The sequence below is a fragment of the Ascaphus truei genome, chromosome 3, assembly GCF_040206685.1.
Source record: "Ascaphus truei isolate aAscTru1 chromosome 3, aAscTru1.hap1, whole genome shotgun sequence".
In the NCBI taxonomy this organism is placed as follows: domain Eukaryota; kingdom Metazoa; phylum Chordata; class Amphibia; order Anura; family Ascaphidae; genus Ascaphus; species Ascaphus truei.
Genome location: NC_134485.1, coordinates 387,044,889 through 387,059,127, shown reverse-complemented (window position 1 = coordinate 387,059,127; position 14,239 = coordinate 387,044,889). Strand labels below are relative to the sequence as shown.

The 14,239-nt window shown below is 42.3% G+C and overlaps 1 protein-coding gene across 1 annotated transcript in view; it reads right to left on the bottom strand.

Moving 5' to 3' along the window:
- The window catches only part of DCUN1D5 (defective in cullin neddylation 1 domain containing 5), a 42,510-nt gene extending 28,703 nt beyond the window's left edge, over positions 1-13,807 (bottom strand). The window contains exons 1-3 of the mRNA XM_075593201.1: positions 13,693-13,807; positions 6,298-6,413; positions 5,106-5,197 (exon numbers count right to left, since the gene is read on the bottom strand). Coding sequence (XP_075449316.1) covers positions 5,106-5,197; positions 6,298-6,368 — 163 coding nt within the window. The 5' untranslated portion in view covers positions 6,369-6,413; positions 13,693-13,807. The remainder of the gene's footprint in view (positions 1-5,105; positions 5,198-6,297; positions 6,414-13,692) is intronic.
- Between the last annotated feature and the right edge of the window lie 432 nt (positions 13,808-14,239).

The following is a 14,239-nucleotide window of genomic DNA, read 5'->3' as shown; positions in this document are numbered from 1 at the left end:
TAGATGGGCATCTTGCCCAGAAAGTATTTGAAGGCAAGACAGGAAAGATGAACTTTGCGCCTAGACTCAAGTGATGTCCAATCTAGTTCTTTGAGCATTTCGCAGTGATGTGTGTTATAGTTGCATTGGAGAACAAAACGGCATATTGAATTGTAGAGGGTGTCAAGTTTGCTAAGGTGGGTTTGGGGTGCCGAGCCATACTCTATTATTGGCAGTAGCATCTGCTGTGCGATACGCTTTCTGACCAGCAGTCTTAGGGAGGATTTGTTCCTGTAAATTACACCTAGTTTGGCATAGGTTTTGATGTCAGGGTATCAATGTGCATCCCGAATGTTAAATGGGAGTCAAACCATATGCCCAGGTATTTAAAACTAGTAACAGGAGTTAGGGTGGTGTTAGCGTTGTTCTGATCTGGAGCTCAGTCACTGGAAGCTTTAAAAACGTAGTCTTGGTCCCAAATACTATTGTTACAGGTCTTGTCAGTGTTTAAAATAGTTTGGTTTGGGAAATCCAGTTTTCGAGTCTCAAAAAGTCAGACTGAAGTATGTGTTAAAGGTCGGAGAGGTTAGGGCTGTGTAAATATAAGATTGTGTCATCTGCATACATGTGTATTGAAGCTTCCTTACAAGCTGTGGGAAGATCATTGATGAACACTGAGAAGAGTAGGGGCCCCAGAACAGAGCCTTGCGGGCACCACAGGTGATATCCGGGGGTTGGAGTTAGAGCCTGAGATAGACACATGTTGGGATCTACCTGATAGGTAGGACTGAAACCAGTTTAAAGCATGCTTCCCTATTCCATAGCTCTAGTGTTTGTTAAGCAGGATAGCATGATCAACAGTATCAAAAGTCTTTGCAAAATCTAGGAATATTGCACTAGTGAGTTGTCCCCGTTCCAACTCACTGGTGCAATAATCCTACATTTTGCAAAGGCTTTTGATACATGTAATGTATCTTCATTATACACGTGTAAAGACCATAATAAGAGGATAGGGGCAACAGACCATTGTTTTTACAGTTAGATGAAATCACAAAGGAGATTCATTTCATCATTCATTAGGTTTATATTAACAGACAATTATTTTTTATTTAATGATATTTATTATTTACAGACATGCAGAATGACCATGGGTAACAGATTCGGCCACAGCTATGCCAACCGCTACATGGTGGGTTGTTGGGGAGAACCTCCATGTTTGGGGGCGAGTCTGGTGTTCTATGTCCGTTTCATAGACGATATAATTTGGGATGGGGATATAGATCAATTAGATAACATCCTATGGTCTTTTAATATAAACCAGATGGGACTCAAATTTACTTATGTAATACATCCAAGAACCATGACTTTTCTTGATCTTGAGTTATTCATTAATGGAGTTGACAAGAGTATCCAAACTAAAACACACTTTAAAACAGTATCTGCAAACAGCCATCTCGAATATAGCAGTAACCACTATAGGAAGTGGCTTGACAATGTGCTCGTGCGCTTGCGCTTGCTTTTCTCTCTCTCTCTCTCTCTCTCTCTCTCTCTCTCTCTCTCTCTCTCTCTCTCTCTCTCTCTCTCTCTCTCTCTCTCTCTCTCTCTCTCTCTCTCTCTCTCTCTCTCTCTCTCTCTCTCTCTCTCTCTCTCTCTCTCTCTCTCTCTCTCTCTCTCTCTCTCTCTCTCTCTCTCTCTCTCTCTCTCTCTCTCTCTCTCAGCTGTGCAATGCAGCAAGCATAAGGTTATGGTCATAAGGTAAGCATAAGTCGTAAGCATAAGTCGTAAGCATAAGGTCCATGTCAAAATGGATTTGAAGCAAAAAGTTGGCACTATGTGCTCATTTGCATGTCATTTCCCAGAATCCCTTGCTGCAGTGAAAGCACTGTATGCTGGGCGATAATGGTGAAAGGCTGGGTTGCAGACCTGTCTAAGACATGCAAATGAGCACACAGTAATATTTTCATTTGCTATATGCTTTACATGGAGGGTTGTCACTTTTATTTACACCCCACCATAACTTAACTAATGTGTGGTGTATGTGTAGAAATAAACCTGTTATCTATCTGGGCACTAGCGGGTCTGTCTCCAAAAAACTGTGAGATATAGATATAGATATATACATAGATATATCGCCCAGTTTTTTGGAGACCGACCCGCTAGTGCCCAGATAGATAACAGGTTTATTTCTACCGTGTCTGTTTATTCCGCACAGCCTGACCGTGTAGTCAAGTCAAGGGAAATCCCTGGTTTGGCTATGGTCACAACCCGGTATTCACTAGTGACGGCTTCTCCCTGCAGAAACCATCACGTGAATGGTGAAACGTAAGCTGGGTCTTATCCGGCTGCGTCCTCTCTCCCCGGTGGTGTACGTGTCCTCACCAGTCTCTCCCCGTCGTCCCCCATCTATAATTTAGATATGGCGGCTATCCCATAACTTATTATCTGGTTCTGATCTCGGCAGCATTAGGGCATTAGGGTTGCTAGCTCTCCCCGCCCTTCTGTGTTTTCTCCCCAGTTCGCCTGACCCAACCTTGGTTTCAGTTCCGGGCACATACCGGATCACTAGTAAATACTGGGTTGTGACCACAGCCAAACCAGGAATTTCACTTGACTCAAATATACGGTCAGGCTGTGCAGAATTTTAATTTTCAACTGGTATAAGTTGCTTGGAGGTTGGTGGCCTCTCCTCCCTGGGTTTAAGCTCACCCCTCCCCACTTTTTAAGTAGCAGGTTTTTCCATGTACCTGTGCAGGACAGGTCTGCATGGACCTGCATTCTGGTCATGCCGTGAAGTGGCTTATAACACTTTGGCCGAAGGGTTTAACTAAACGACCCTTAATCATGAGAATACTAATATAGAAGTATTTAACTATGTATTTTGTCACATTGGATGTAGCATTACGTATTTTTTGTCTTTTATTGAATAAGGTCCACTTATAAGACAGAATCTAGAGAAGACACTGTGGTACTAACCAGTATATTTGTTTAAAACCAGAGATATACCACAAGAGACTCATACCAGGTATACTTTATCTTTGAGAAGGCTGTGTGTAGGCTGAGCCTTGATGAAAGTATTCACAGCCCCCCCCCCCAGACACCATATACTAGTGTGTATACACATATGTACACATTTATATTCTGTATGTAAAAATCGCTACATAAACCTGGTACTATTCAGAAGGAATGTACACCTTTGTATACACAATCACTGTATTTAGAGCACTATGTTTGTCCTGCATTCCATCTTTATTTTAAATAAGCCAATTCATGTTTGACGTTCATTATATTATTCCACTTTGGTTGTTGTGCACCATTAAGGGATTTCTTTTCTAAGTACAGTACATACTTGTACTTTTTTCTGGTATTCTGATAACCTCCCAGGTAGCACACACACACCTTCATAAAATATAATCTTTCAAGATTGAGTGAGGTTTCTCCATATCTGTCCCTCAACATATTTATAATGATAGCTAATTTTAATTGCCAACATTTAAAATTCCATAGTTAATAATCCTGTTTATACAAGATATTACGTTACAGAGTACCAGTATTCTACTGTTCTCTTCCATTTATACTACAGAACATGATGGTTGCATTTCCATGTTATCAGCTGGGAAGGGCCTCTAGCAACCCCCAAAAACAATTAACAAGTTTCCAGTCTGCACTTCTGGCCATAGGCTGACACCCTAGTCTGACCATCTGTGGGTGTAAGCCCAAAAACACTATTGGTTGACCCCGGACATTACAACCACACCCACACATTGGCTTCCCTACTGTCAATGTACGATCTGAGCATTGGGTGAATCATTTTTACTGTGCACTCTAAATTCTTCCCAAAACAGCCTATACAGGTAACACAGGAAGCAAAGCTCCTAGCATGCAAATGGGTGTATTTGTGTGTACTGCAATCCTGCCAAGAAGTCTGAGAACTTTTTTTTATTGAAAACAAAGCATTTCAGAAAATATGAATCATTGTTCACATTATGAAAAAACGCTCTATATGCATTTAATTTTGCACAAAAAACTAACTTTTTTTTTTATATACTCGACAGGTTTTTTTTTTTAATTCTCTTTAAAAATAAATAAATGTCTACATCTATATAACACAAAAAAACAAGTTTTTTTTTCTCATTAATATACCATGGACTATAAGCGCAGCCTTATTAGTAGTGTGTTATTTTTTATTTTTTAATATGGACATTCATTATTTTTCAGGACGTGATTTTTATGTTGGAATCTTGGACTGATGCCCTGGTCTAGTGTCCTCTACCAAATGTGGGACTTTTTGGAACCATTATGGCAATACTGCATAACAATAACATCTTCAAATTTGTAATACTGCATGTTCCTTCTTACACAGAAGGCCAGAAAGTCTAATTTCGGGAACCAGTAGCCGTCCCTCCACAGGTACCACTGTACTCGTGCTATATGTACTTCCAATCAATTCCTATGCAGCTTAACCCAGAGAAAAACAGTCTTTTCAATAAGTACAGTAGGTCTTACAGGACCCAAACACACAGTGTACCTGCTAAATAGTACCGTTAGAAGGGTATGCTTTTGGCCAAAAACTCAATTTAAAAAAGCATACAGGTTTTCAGTGTGAAGGGTGAATATGTCGGAAACATTACTGGACTCTCCAACACTGGGGTAAAGCCTATGTGCCCCCCTGCTCTGGAAAAAAAAGATATATTGGAGATTTGTAACGTCTATATGTCATATCTTAAAAGTAAGGCCCTGCAAATGTTTTGCATTTTTGCTTATGGTATCTTTAAACCTATAACGGTCTCTGAATAAATAACAAATTCTGTGTGGTGCCTGGTATAATTTTCTTTTTGCTGTGTGTAACCAGGGGACCAACAAGAAGTCCCTGTTAGACCAGAGCACCTCATCAATGCAGCAATTAAATTATTATTATTTTTATTAGCCTAACGGTGTGCATCTATCCTTACTTTTGTATTTTTCAATATAGTGAACAAAAAACATTAAAAAGAAAAGCCATGTTAATCCCAAATCTCAATTATAAGCACCCAGAAGCCAGATTACTCACAATAGTATTAATTTATGTTTAAACTTGAATTCTGTCAATGTGTGTGATTCACACAAAGCATATATCATCATTTCCTTACCTGCATACTCATAAAACCAAGCCAGGCACTTCTTGCTGGAAAAATGTTCTTCTCCAATTATTAGTCTACCTGGTGCTTGTGATCTGCAATAACTAAAACAGACAAATACAGTACATATGGGCCCTTTTATTCAGTCATTGTTAAACACCACTGTTGCTAGAAGTACATTTCCGATTACTTTGAAACTCAAAGGATCCCTGCTCTCACAAATGTTTTATTATAGCAACAGTGCAGGATTCACAAGAGGCCAAATGCTGTAAATATGAATGTTTTATCAGAACTAGTTTCTAAAACAGTAAAGGCATAGCAGTTGCATGTAGTGCAAGGTAAAAAGGGAGTAACTAAGTAATAAGTAACTAGGTGTATAAGGATCCCAACTCTGATCCAAAATACCAGCACGGCACAGTAGTAGTTTTCTACTATTGTGCCATGCTGGCATTTTGAATCACAGTTGGGGAATAGATAGACCGATATACATACATACACACACCCACCCTTCAGGGACCCACTGCTTCCTGAGATACTTACCAGAGAAGGGGCTGCCGGTACTTCATAGAGAATTCAAATCCCTGCTTCCCGTGAGCCTGGGGGTTGCCGCACAGGATAATATCACTGCTTCCTATTGGCCCACATGTCGTTGGCGATTTAAACCTCTAGGTCGTTTCCCTTCCCGGCAGCACCTTTCCCGGTTAGTATCTCGGGAAGCAGGGGGGTCCCCAATACTGAAATTAACACTATTCAGCTGTGCAGCTCCTATGCCTCCTATCTAAAAAATGGTAAAAGCAAAAAAATAAAGAGACCATGCGGAACTGCTCCTTTAATAACCCTTTGACTGCTGGAGTGGCTGCCACACCAGCACTCGCTATCACATGATCACTCAGTCACCAATGACAGAATGGAACAGGAGCCCTTCTCTTCCTGCAAGATTGCGTTCTGCGTGCCACAGCATCGCGAAACGCATCATCCCTACAAAAACGAGCACGTAGATTAGGACAAAGCTACTATATTATGGGGCCCCTGGAGTGCCACATCCCATGACATAGTAGCTACATCCTTGGGCACCCAAGGCTTAAACAGCAGTAAATGTACATGAATGCGTTTATGCTAGAATTTGACATAATATAGGAACAAGCAGTGTCATTTCTAACTTGCACTGTAGATGAAAAGTACAATACGAAGAGAATGTCAATACCTAGTTATTCTACATTTTTTCAGGCTCACTTCTTCTGAAGCAGAGGATTTTCTCTTTTTCTTCACGGGCATGTTTCCCTTGGATGATGAATTTGGTATGTTGGACCTCAGTGAGAGCTTCAGGAACAAAGAAACAGAGGAAAGGTTATAGTCAAGAATAGGAAACTGTTGTCAAGTATAAATATTATCGTTACTTGTATTAAAAGAGCTATTTGGCAGGCCAACCTACCCTTCATTTTTGGAACTTGAAAGTACAGTACATGACAAATATTTTTGAACATCAGATTACAAATTACAAAAGCAGATTATTCCTTTAAAGATGAAATTAAGGCAATATTATTTTCAAAATAATGTTCAGCCTTAAAGCAGCAATGCACCAACATAAATTTTTTTTTTTCACGCCTTTTGTTGTTTTTACGTTATCGGAACTAGGAGATCTGCAGAGATAAACTAATTTTCTCTCTAGAACTCCATATTCTCAGAAATATGTAGCTCTTTATGTGCCAGTGTTTCTGGTCTTTTTAGGGAAATTAATTTGGCTGCCAGCCAAGCTTCACTACCATGTGCCAACAGGGTGTTCCAATGTCACCACTGCATGACATTGCATCTTCCTATTGGATGACACTCGTAGCCATCTGCAGCATTCGACACCGTGGACCACCCTCTTCTCCTTCACATTCTCCATACTCTTGGTATTCGGAATAAAGCTCTATCCTGGATCTCCACTTACCTCTCCCATCGTACTTTCAGTGTCTCTTTGGCTAACACCTCCTCCTCCTCTATCGATCTCTCTGTGGGGGTACCCCAGGGCTCTGTCCTGGGACCCCTTCTCTTTTCTCTTTACACACTCTCTCTAGGTGACCTAATCACATCTTTTGGGTTTAAATATCACCTCTATGCTGACGACACACAAATTTACCTTTCAACCCCTGACCTTATACCTACTATACAGACCAAAGTTTCTGAATGCCTCTCTGGAATATCATCCTGGATGGCCATCCGCCGACTGAAACTTAACATGGCAAAAACAGAGCTCCTTATACTTCCTCCCAAACCTGGCCCTACCACCTCCTTCCACATTACTATTGGAAATACGATCATTCACCCAGTAGCCCAAGCACGCTGCCTAGGGATTACACTTGATTCATCTCATATTCAAAACGTTTCTAAAACTTGTCGCTTTTTCCTCCGCAATATAACAAAGATACGCCCTTTCCTGTTACTCGACTGCTAAAACGCTGACTCAGGCCCTCATTCTCTCACGTCTCAATTATTGCAACCTCCTGCTGTCCGGCCTTCCTGCCTCGCACCTGTCTCCCCTACAATCTATCCTAATCGCTGCTGCCAGAATCACTCTACTCTTTCCTAAATCTGTCTCCGCATCTCCCCTCCTGAAATCCCTCTCCTGGCTTCCGATCAAATCCCATATCTCACACTCAATTCTCCTCACTTTTAAAGCTTTACATTCTTCTGCCCCTCCTTACATCTCAGCCCTAATTTCTCGCTATGCACTATCCCGACTCTTGCGTTCTTCTCAAGGATGTCTTCTTTCTACCCCCTTTGTATCTAAAGCTCTCTCCCGCCTTAAACCTTTCTCACTTTCTGCCCCGCACCTCTGGAATGCCCTTCCCCTCAATACCCGAGTAGCACCCTCTCTATCCACCTTAAGACACATCTGCTTAAAGAAGCATATGAATAGCACTGGATAAGCCTGGACACATGATACATAAAGCTTGGCCCCCTGCAGACGCACTTACTAGAATTCCCTCCTACTGTCTCTGTACGTTCTCCCTACCTACCAATTAGACTGTAAGCTCCTCGGAGCAGAGACTCCTCTTCCTTAATGTTACTTTTATGTCTGAAGCACTTATTCCCATGACCTGTTATTTATATTATTTGTTATTTATATGATATGTATTACTACTGTGAAGCGCTATGTACATTTATGGCGCTATATAAATAAAGACATACAATACAATCTTTGATTTGATTTTCATTTTAAAGGCACATAAAAGGGTATCGAGGCCTTGGGGACCCTATGGTTTCTTCTGTGGTTAAGCCACAGGAGACCTCCAAGTTTAGAATCTGTTCAAAATGTTAACCATTTGATGGGAAGGAGGGGTCTCCAGAGTTGAACCTTGTTCATTTCAGCTCCGGGGACCCCTGCTTCGCCAGATATTTACCTCTGAAGGTGCCGTCCCCTCCAGGATTAACATTATGAAAGTTACGTGGGCTCCTGCATCATGTGGGCCAATAGGAAGGCACAACATCTTCGAACGCGGCTCTCTATTGGCCAGCATGACGCAGGAGCTGAAATGAATGTGGTTCAGTTCCACAGAACCCATGTGCTTCCGACTGATGGGATTTTTTTGTTTGTTGGCAAAATAGGTCTAAAAAGCAGACATTTATTACTACCTCACAGATAGTTTTTTGTGTTGTAACAGGACAGATATTTATACGGTGTCCCGAACTATTTTTCAGCTCCCCTCTTAGGAGACATGTCGATATTGCACCTAAGGCCAAGTCCATGGTCCCTGCTGGCGTGCTGAGGCGCAGGGAAAGCGGGTGCTTTCCCTGGCCTTGCGGTTGCTTACATCACGCGCTGTCAGCAGCCGTCAGGGGGTGGGCCGGGGCGTGCGCGTCACTGGCCGGGGGCGGGCCAGTGACGTCACGGAGCTGGTTCGCCCTCATTGAGCGAACCGCTCACGTGACCGGCCTGTCTCGCCGGCAAGCGGGGGAATTTAAAATTCCCCTAAGACCTGCGCTTCCGCAAGCGCGCGGAAGCGCAGGTGAGCCCCTACTAAAGCCGCTCTAATTGCGGCTGTAGGGGCTCAGTGCTGAGCGGGAGCGCGTGTCAGCACGCTTCCGCAAGCAAGCGCCAAACATGTCCGGGGCCTTACACGTAAAAGTTCTAGGCTGCAAAAAAAAAAAAGCTTCATTAAATTTGTTTTTGCCCCAGTTTATCTGAAGACAATAATACAGTACAAAATCCCACTGACTTTGGTGTTGATAGAAAGGACAACGAGTCTCTTTCTGGAGGTCAAATCCTTTCTTTATTCCGGTATTAATATTTTATTACTGTAGATATTAAATTGAGGGATATGGGAAGACTTCAGCCATAAGTGAGTGACACACACATTGTAGGACAGTGATGGGGTTAGGACCTGAACCTTGTGCTATCCCAAACACCCTGCAAGTTTTCATCCTACCTTATCGTACAGCAACTACTGACCCTCGTACCTTATAAAAAACTAAACAGTTCTGCTTTCTAGGAAAAGTCAATAACATAGAACACAGACATTTGTTAGCTTTGAATGAGAATTTTTTTTTTGCCAACATCTTCAGGGGGGGGGAGGTGTGAGTGTGAGTGTGAGTGTGTGTGTGAGTGTGTGAGTGTGGGAGTGTGTGTGTTCGATCAAGGGAGCACAGCGAATTTTGAGAACTGGAGGCAGGATCGTGAAAAATAAAATCAAATTTATTGCAGCATAATGTCCAAAGAAGAAAAATACAGGAGAAACTCTGACACCTCACTGGTGCTTTATCAAAGTACAGTCACAAAACACACAAGAATCGACAGAATTATAGTAGACTCAAATCAGATTGTGAATATCAAATCATGTGATATTGGGAAGATTACACTCTCTGACCATGCTATGATTGCTATATTACTCCATATAGGTGTGCATGATAAACTGCCGTTTCAATGGTCCCGGAATACTGTAGGTTTATTCTCAAAATAAAAAAAAAACAAAGTATCAAGATCAGATGCGTTCCTGGTGGGAAGAATGCATCTCTCCTACGGCAAGGGAAAAAGTTGAAAGTGCCCTTTGCTAGGTCTCTGTGGCCTGAGTTATATACTTCTGAGTGACCATTTTAATTAGGGGCGGTTGGGAGGTGTGAGGACTGAACATACCATACCATATTTCTATATACCACACCCTCCTTGGACAATTTTATATATACCTACCACCCTGAGGCACCACCTGTACTAGAACCATTTATTGTATGGTGCCAGTGCCTTATAGTTCCTTTATGTACCAACCCAATTAGATTGGTATCCCATTGGTGGTGGTTCAATTTATTTAATACATCTTTTAATTATTAGTGTTGTGTGTTTATTTCAGAGTGTTGTTCACTCACTATTGCATATATCAATAAAGGTTTTATTTTAATCTGTTTACACTATCCTGTCTCTGAGTGCAAGTCATATAGGGGTCTTCTTCACTTGCTCACGCAAGTGTCACCTTTTAACCTTTAAGAGCAGCCAATCTACCCCTAGCGTCACACCCATCTCCCTCACCGAAATAGCGAGTGCAATCACATCACTCAAAAATGGTAGAGCTGGGTGACCAGATATGTACCCAAGCAAAATTTACAAATTTTTATCTCCTGAATTATGTCCTGTATTATGTAGGGTATGGAGGGGGGAGGGGTGGTTTTGGAGGTTGTTACCAGGATCAATTATGTAATCAAACATTACATTAATACCAAAAGAGGTAAAGGATAGCAGTTATTGTGCAAACTATAGACCAGTTGCACTTCTAAATTCTGATATAAAAATGTTTGCAAAAATTCTGTCCAATCGCCTGGAACCCCTTATGTTACAATTAGTGCATAAAGATCAGTCTGGGTTTAAGTGATGGACAAAGAGCAGATAATGTAAGGCCACTAATCAACGTGATGCACTTATCACAGAATGTAGATACACCTTTTTGTTTATCATTAGATGCAGAAAAAGCATTTGACCGGGTGGAATGGCAATATCTATGGGCCACTTTGGAGGAGTTTAGATCTGGCCCTAAATTCTGCTCAATCATCCAGTCCCTTTACAACAAACCCAAATCCGCGCTCATAAATAATGGGAATAAGACCCCATATTTCACTATAACACAAAGAACAAGACAGGGATGCTCCCTCTCCCCACTTCTATTTGCCCTAGCTATTGAACCGTTAGCACAGGGGATTAGGAACAAACCCAAATGGTTGGCGCTCTCATCTGGCTCCTTCGCATAAAGTTGCACTCTATGCAGACAATATTGTCCTTTTTCTGAGAGAGACGGAGACGTCCCTCCCAGAGCTTGACTCAATGCTCTGAATATTTGGAGAGAAGCAGGCTAGAAGAAGATTAATCATAAAAAATCTAAACTAACGTGTCCCAAAATTCATCGACAGGAATTAAATTCCAGTCAGGAATAGATCATATTACATACCTTGGGGTACAAATCCCAGCTAATTTAGAGCGATTATGTGAGTTGAATTATGGTAAAGCACTTACTGATCTATGTACGTTGTAAAACTCTTGGAAAGAGCTAATACTGACCTGGTGGGAAAGAATGTATCGAGAGTCTCTCCAAACTGCAGCTCTCCGGTATGCATTCACAGATTACTAAAATTAATATGATTAACCCCCTTTAACGGAGTAATTCGAACCAATTACCACTGCATTAAACACAGTGGTAATATCCAGACTTAGACATTTCTAAAAGCAAGGTGTTGTGATCTAGATGCAATAACTGCAAGACAAAATAGAACAACGAATTTCCTTTTACCAATACTTTCAGATACAGCATTTTTTAACAAACCTCCAAAACAATACAACTTTCCTAAGAGACCCATCCACTTTAGAATATATTATATATAGTGAGGAGCCTAGGCATGTCTTATCTAGGATTCAGAGGGAGCTATCCTATCTCTATACAGAAGACATACACATCACTCAAACGTCTTTCCATGACTCCCATGCTCCCTAGTGGAGTATTGGGTAGTTGTTCCCACTCCCCTGCGGGAGGGATCTCCCTCTCTTTTCCCTGAGGAAGGAGAACTCTCTAAATTTGGATCTGCAGCCCTTTTGTACCCAGGGGAGGGTCCTAGGTCTGAGCCCCAGATAGGGCAGTACCCAGGCCTTAGGCCCACCCCCCTGTCACTCAAGGGAGTTGTTTACTGCTGCAGCAGCAGGGCATAGATTTAACCCTAACACTGCCTGCACTGGTACCAGGGCTTATGTGTTAGGTAGGCCAGATTAGTAGCCAACGGCATACATGGCGACATATATATATTCATATACACAAGTGTATTCTTTATATATTTACACCCATACACAAGTGTATTCTGTATACATTCACATCTATACGCAGGTGTATTATAATACACACACACATATATATACATATACACAAGTGTATTCTGTATACATTCGTATTCGTGCACGTGTATACACACACACACACACACACACACACGTTGCGCTGGGGGGAGAAGATATATCCCCCTCCCATAGGTGTGTCACTCGCAGACAGGCACTCTCAAAAAGAAACTCCTGCCCCAACCACTGTGCATCAAAAGCAGGCGGGCTCCAACTAGCTCTGCCCACACCCCTTGCACGTCCTCTACCTCCTTATCTCTGATAATCACCCCCCCCCCCTAACTGATCGGCGCAGCAGTTATTTGACCTGTCAATCACCGCTGCTGCTGGACCTAGCGCGTCAGTTCCAGCTTTGATGTGGCAGCGGTGATTGACAGGTCTGTCATGCCTGTGCACAGCACAGGTGCCAGGGGGGGGGGCCTTTTAGGCAGGATTTACCATCCCTGAATGTATGTGTAAATATATGTTCTTACAGAAATGTATATGTTGAAGGCCTTCCAAATTCTAGGTAGTTGGTTTCCAAGGCTGTCCAAAAGCCTTGTCCTGTCCTGTCCGGTCTTCCTCCACTACCATCGGCGGACCGTCAGCAATCCTGTAAACCTCAAAAGGTACAGCACAACAATAGTACAGGTAAGATTGCGCTTATAGTGCCGGCGACGTCACGTCAAAACAAATGCACTGCCGCCGTCACATGCGCTTATAGTAAGCGCGACACGACGGAGCGACCGCTTGGTCGCGATCGCTGGAAGTCATCTTAATTTGATTTTTCCAGCGACCGTAGTCTAACGTCACCGTCACTATAACCGTAGCCTAACAGTGAAATCTCCCAGAGGGTGGGGGAACATCTGTTTCATATAAAAAAGCACTTGTGTATGGATATGAATGTATACAGAATACACTTGTTCTGCACATTAACATCCATACACAAGTGCATTGTGTATATATATTCACATTCATGGATGTGTATGGATGGGAATGTATACAGAATGAGAAGGGGAAAAAAAGAAAAGGAAAAAAAAAAAATATATATATATATATATATATATATATATATATATATATATCTCACACACAGCCTCTCACTCCCCCACACACACACTGTATGGGGAGCTCGATGTATGCTGCTGTGAACCTGACGGCTCACCCCCCACCCTGGGTCACGTGTATTGTTACCGGTCAGCCCGGTAGTTAATAGACAGCCGGTTCCCGGTGACACAATCCCTGTGGCTGCGCACACCCTCAGCCCATTGTTACCTCTCCGCTCCGTGTCCCTGCTGAGGCGGCCGCCGCAGGAGCGCACTGACTGCCACAGCCGCAGGGCTGCCCGGCCAAACGGGAGAACGTCGCTGCGCTGACGTCTTCTGTCCGCGATGATGACGTCAGATAAAGCGACTTCGAGTCACAAGAGAGGAAGGGGGTGAGGCAGCAAACAGGGCGGCGGAGGAAGCAGCAGGGAGTGTGAGACCGGGGGATGGATACAGTGTGTCTCTGTATGGCTCTGTATTAATATTGAGGGAAGTACTCCACTATTTTAGAGAGATGTATATAATATTCACCCTTAGAAACCAGTAAGTGAGAGAGGCTTCCTAAAGTGTATCACTATGTCATTAAATACAAACTGAAACCACAAGCTTTCCGATAAAGAAGTGCTTTGAGTTTGTATGAAATGGCCCCTAATATCCTCACACTGTATCTATGTATGTAGATATTATATACACATCTTATTTTGTGTGGTTGCACTATTTATTGTAAAAGAACCCTACACTAGGTATAAAACTATTTTTTCATAGGTCAAAGTAAC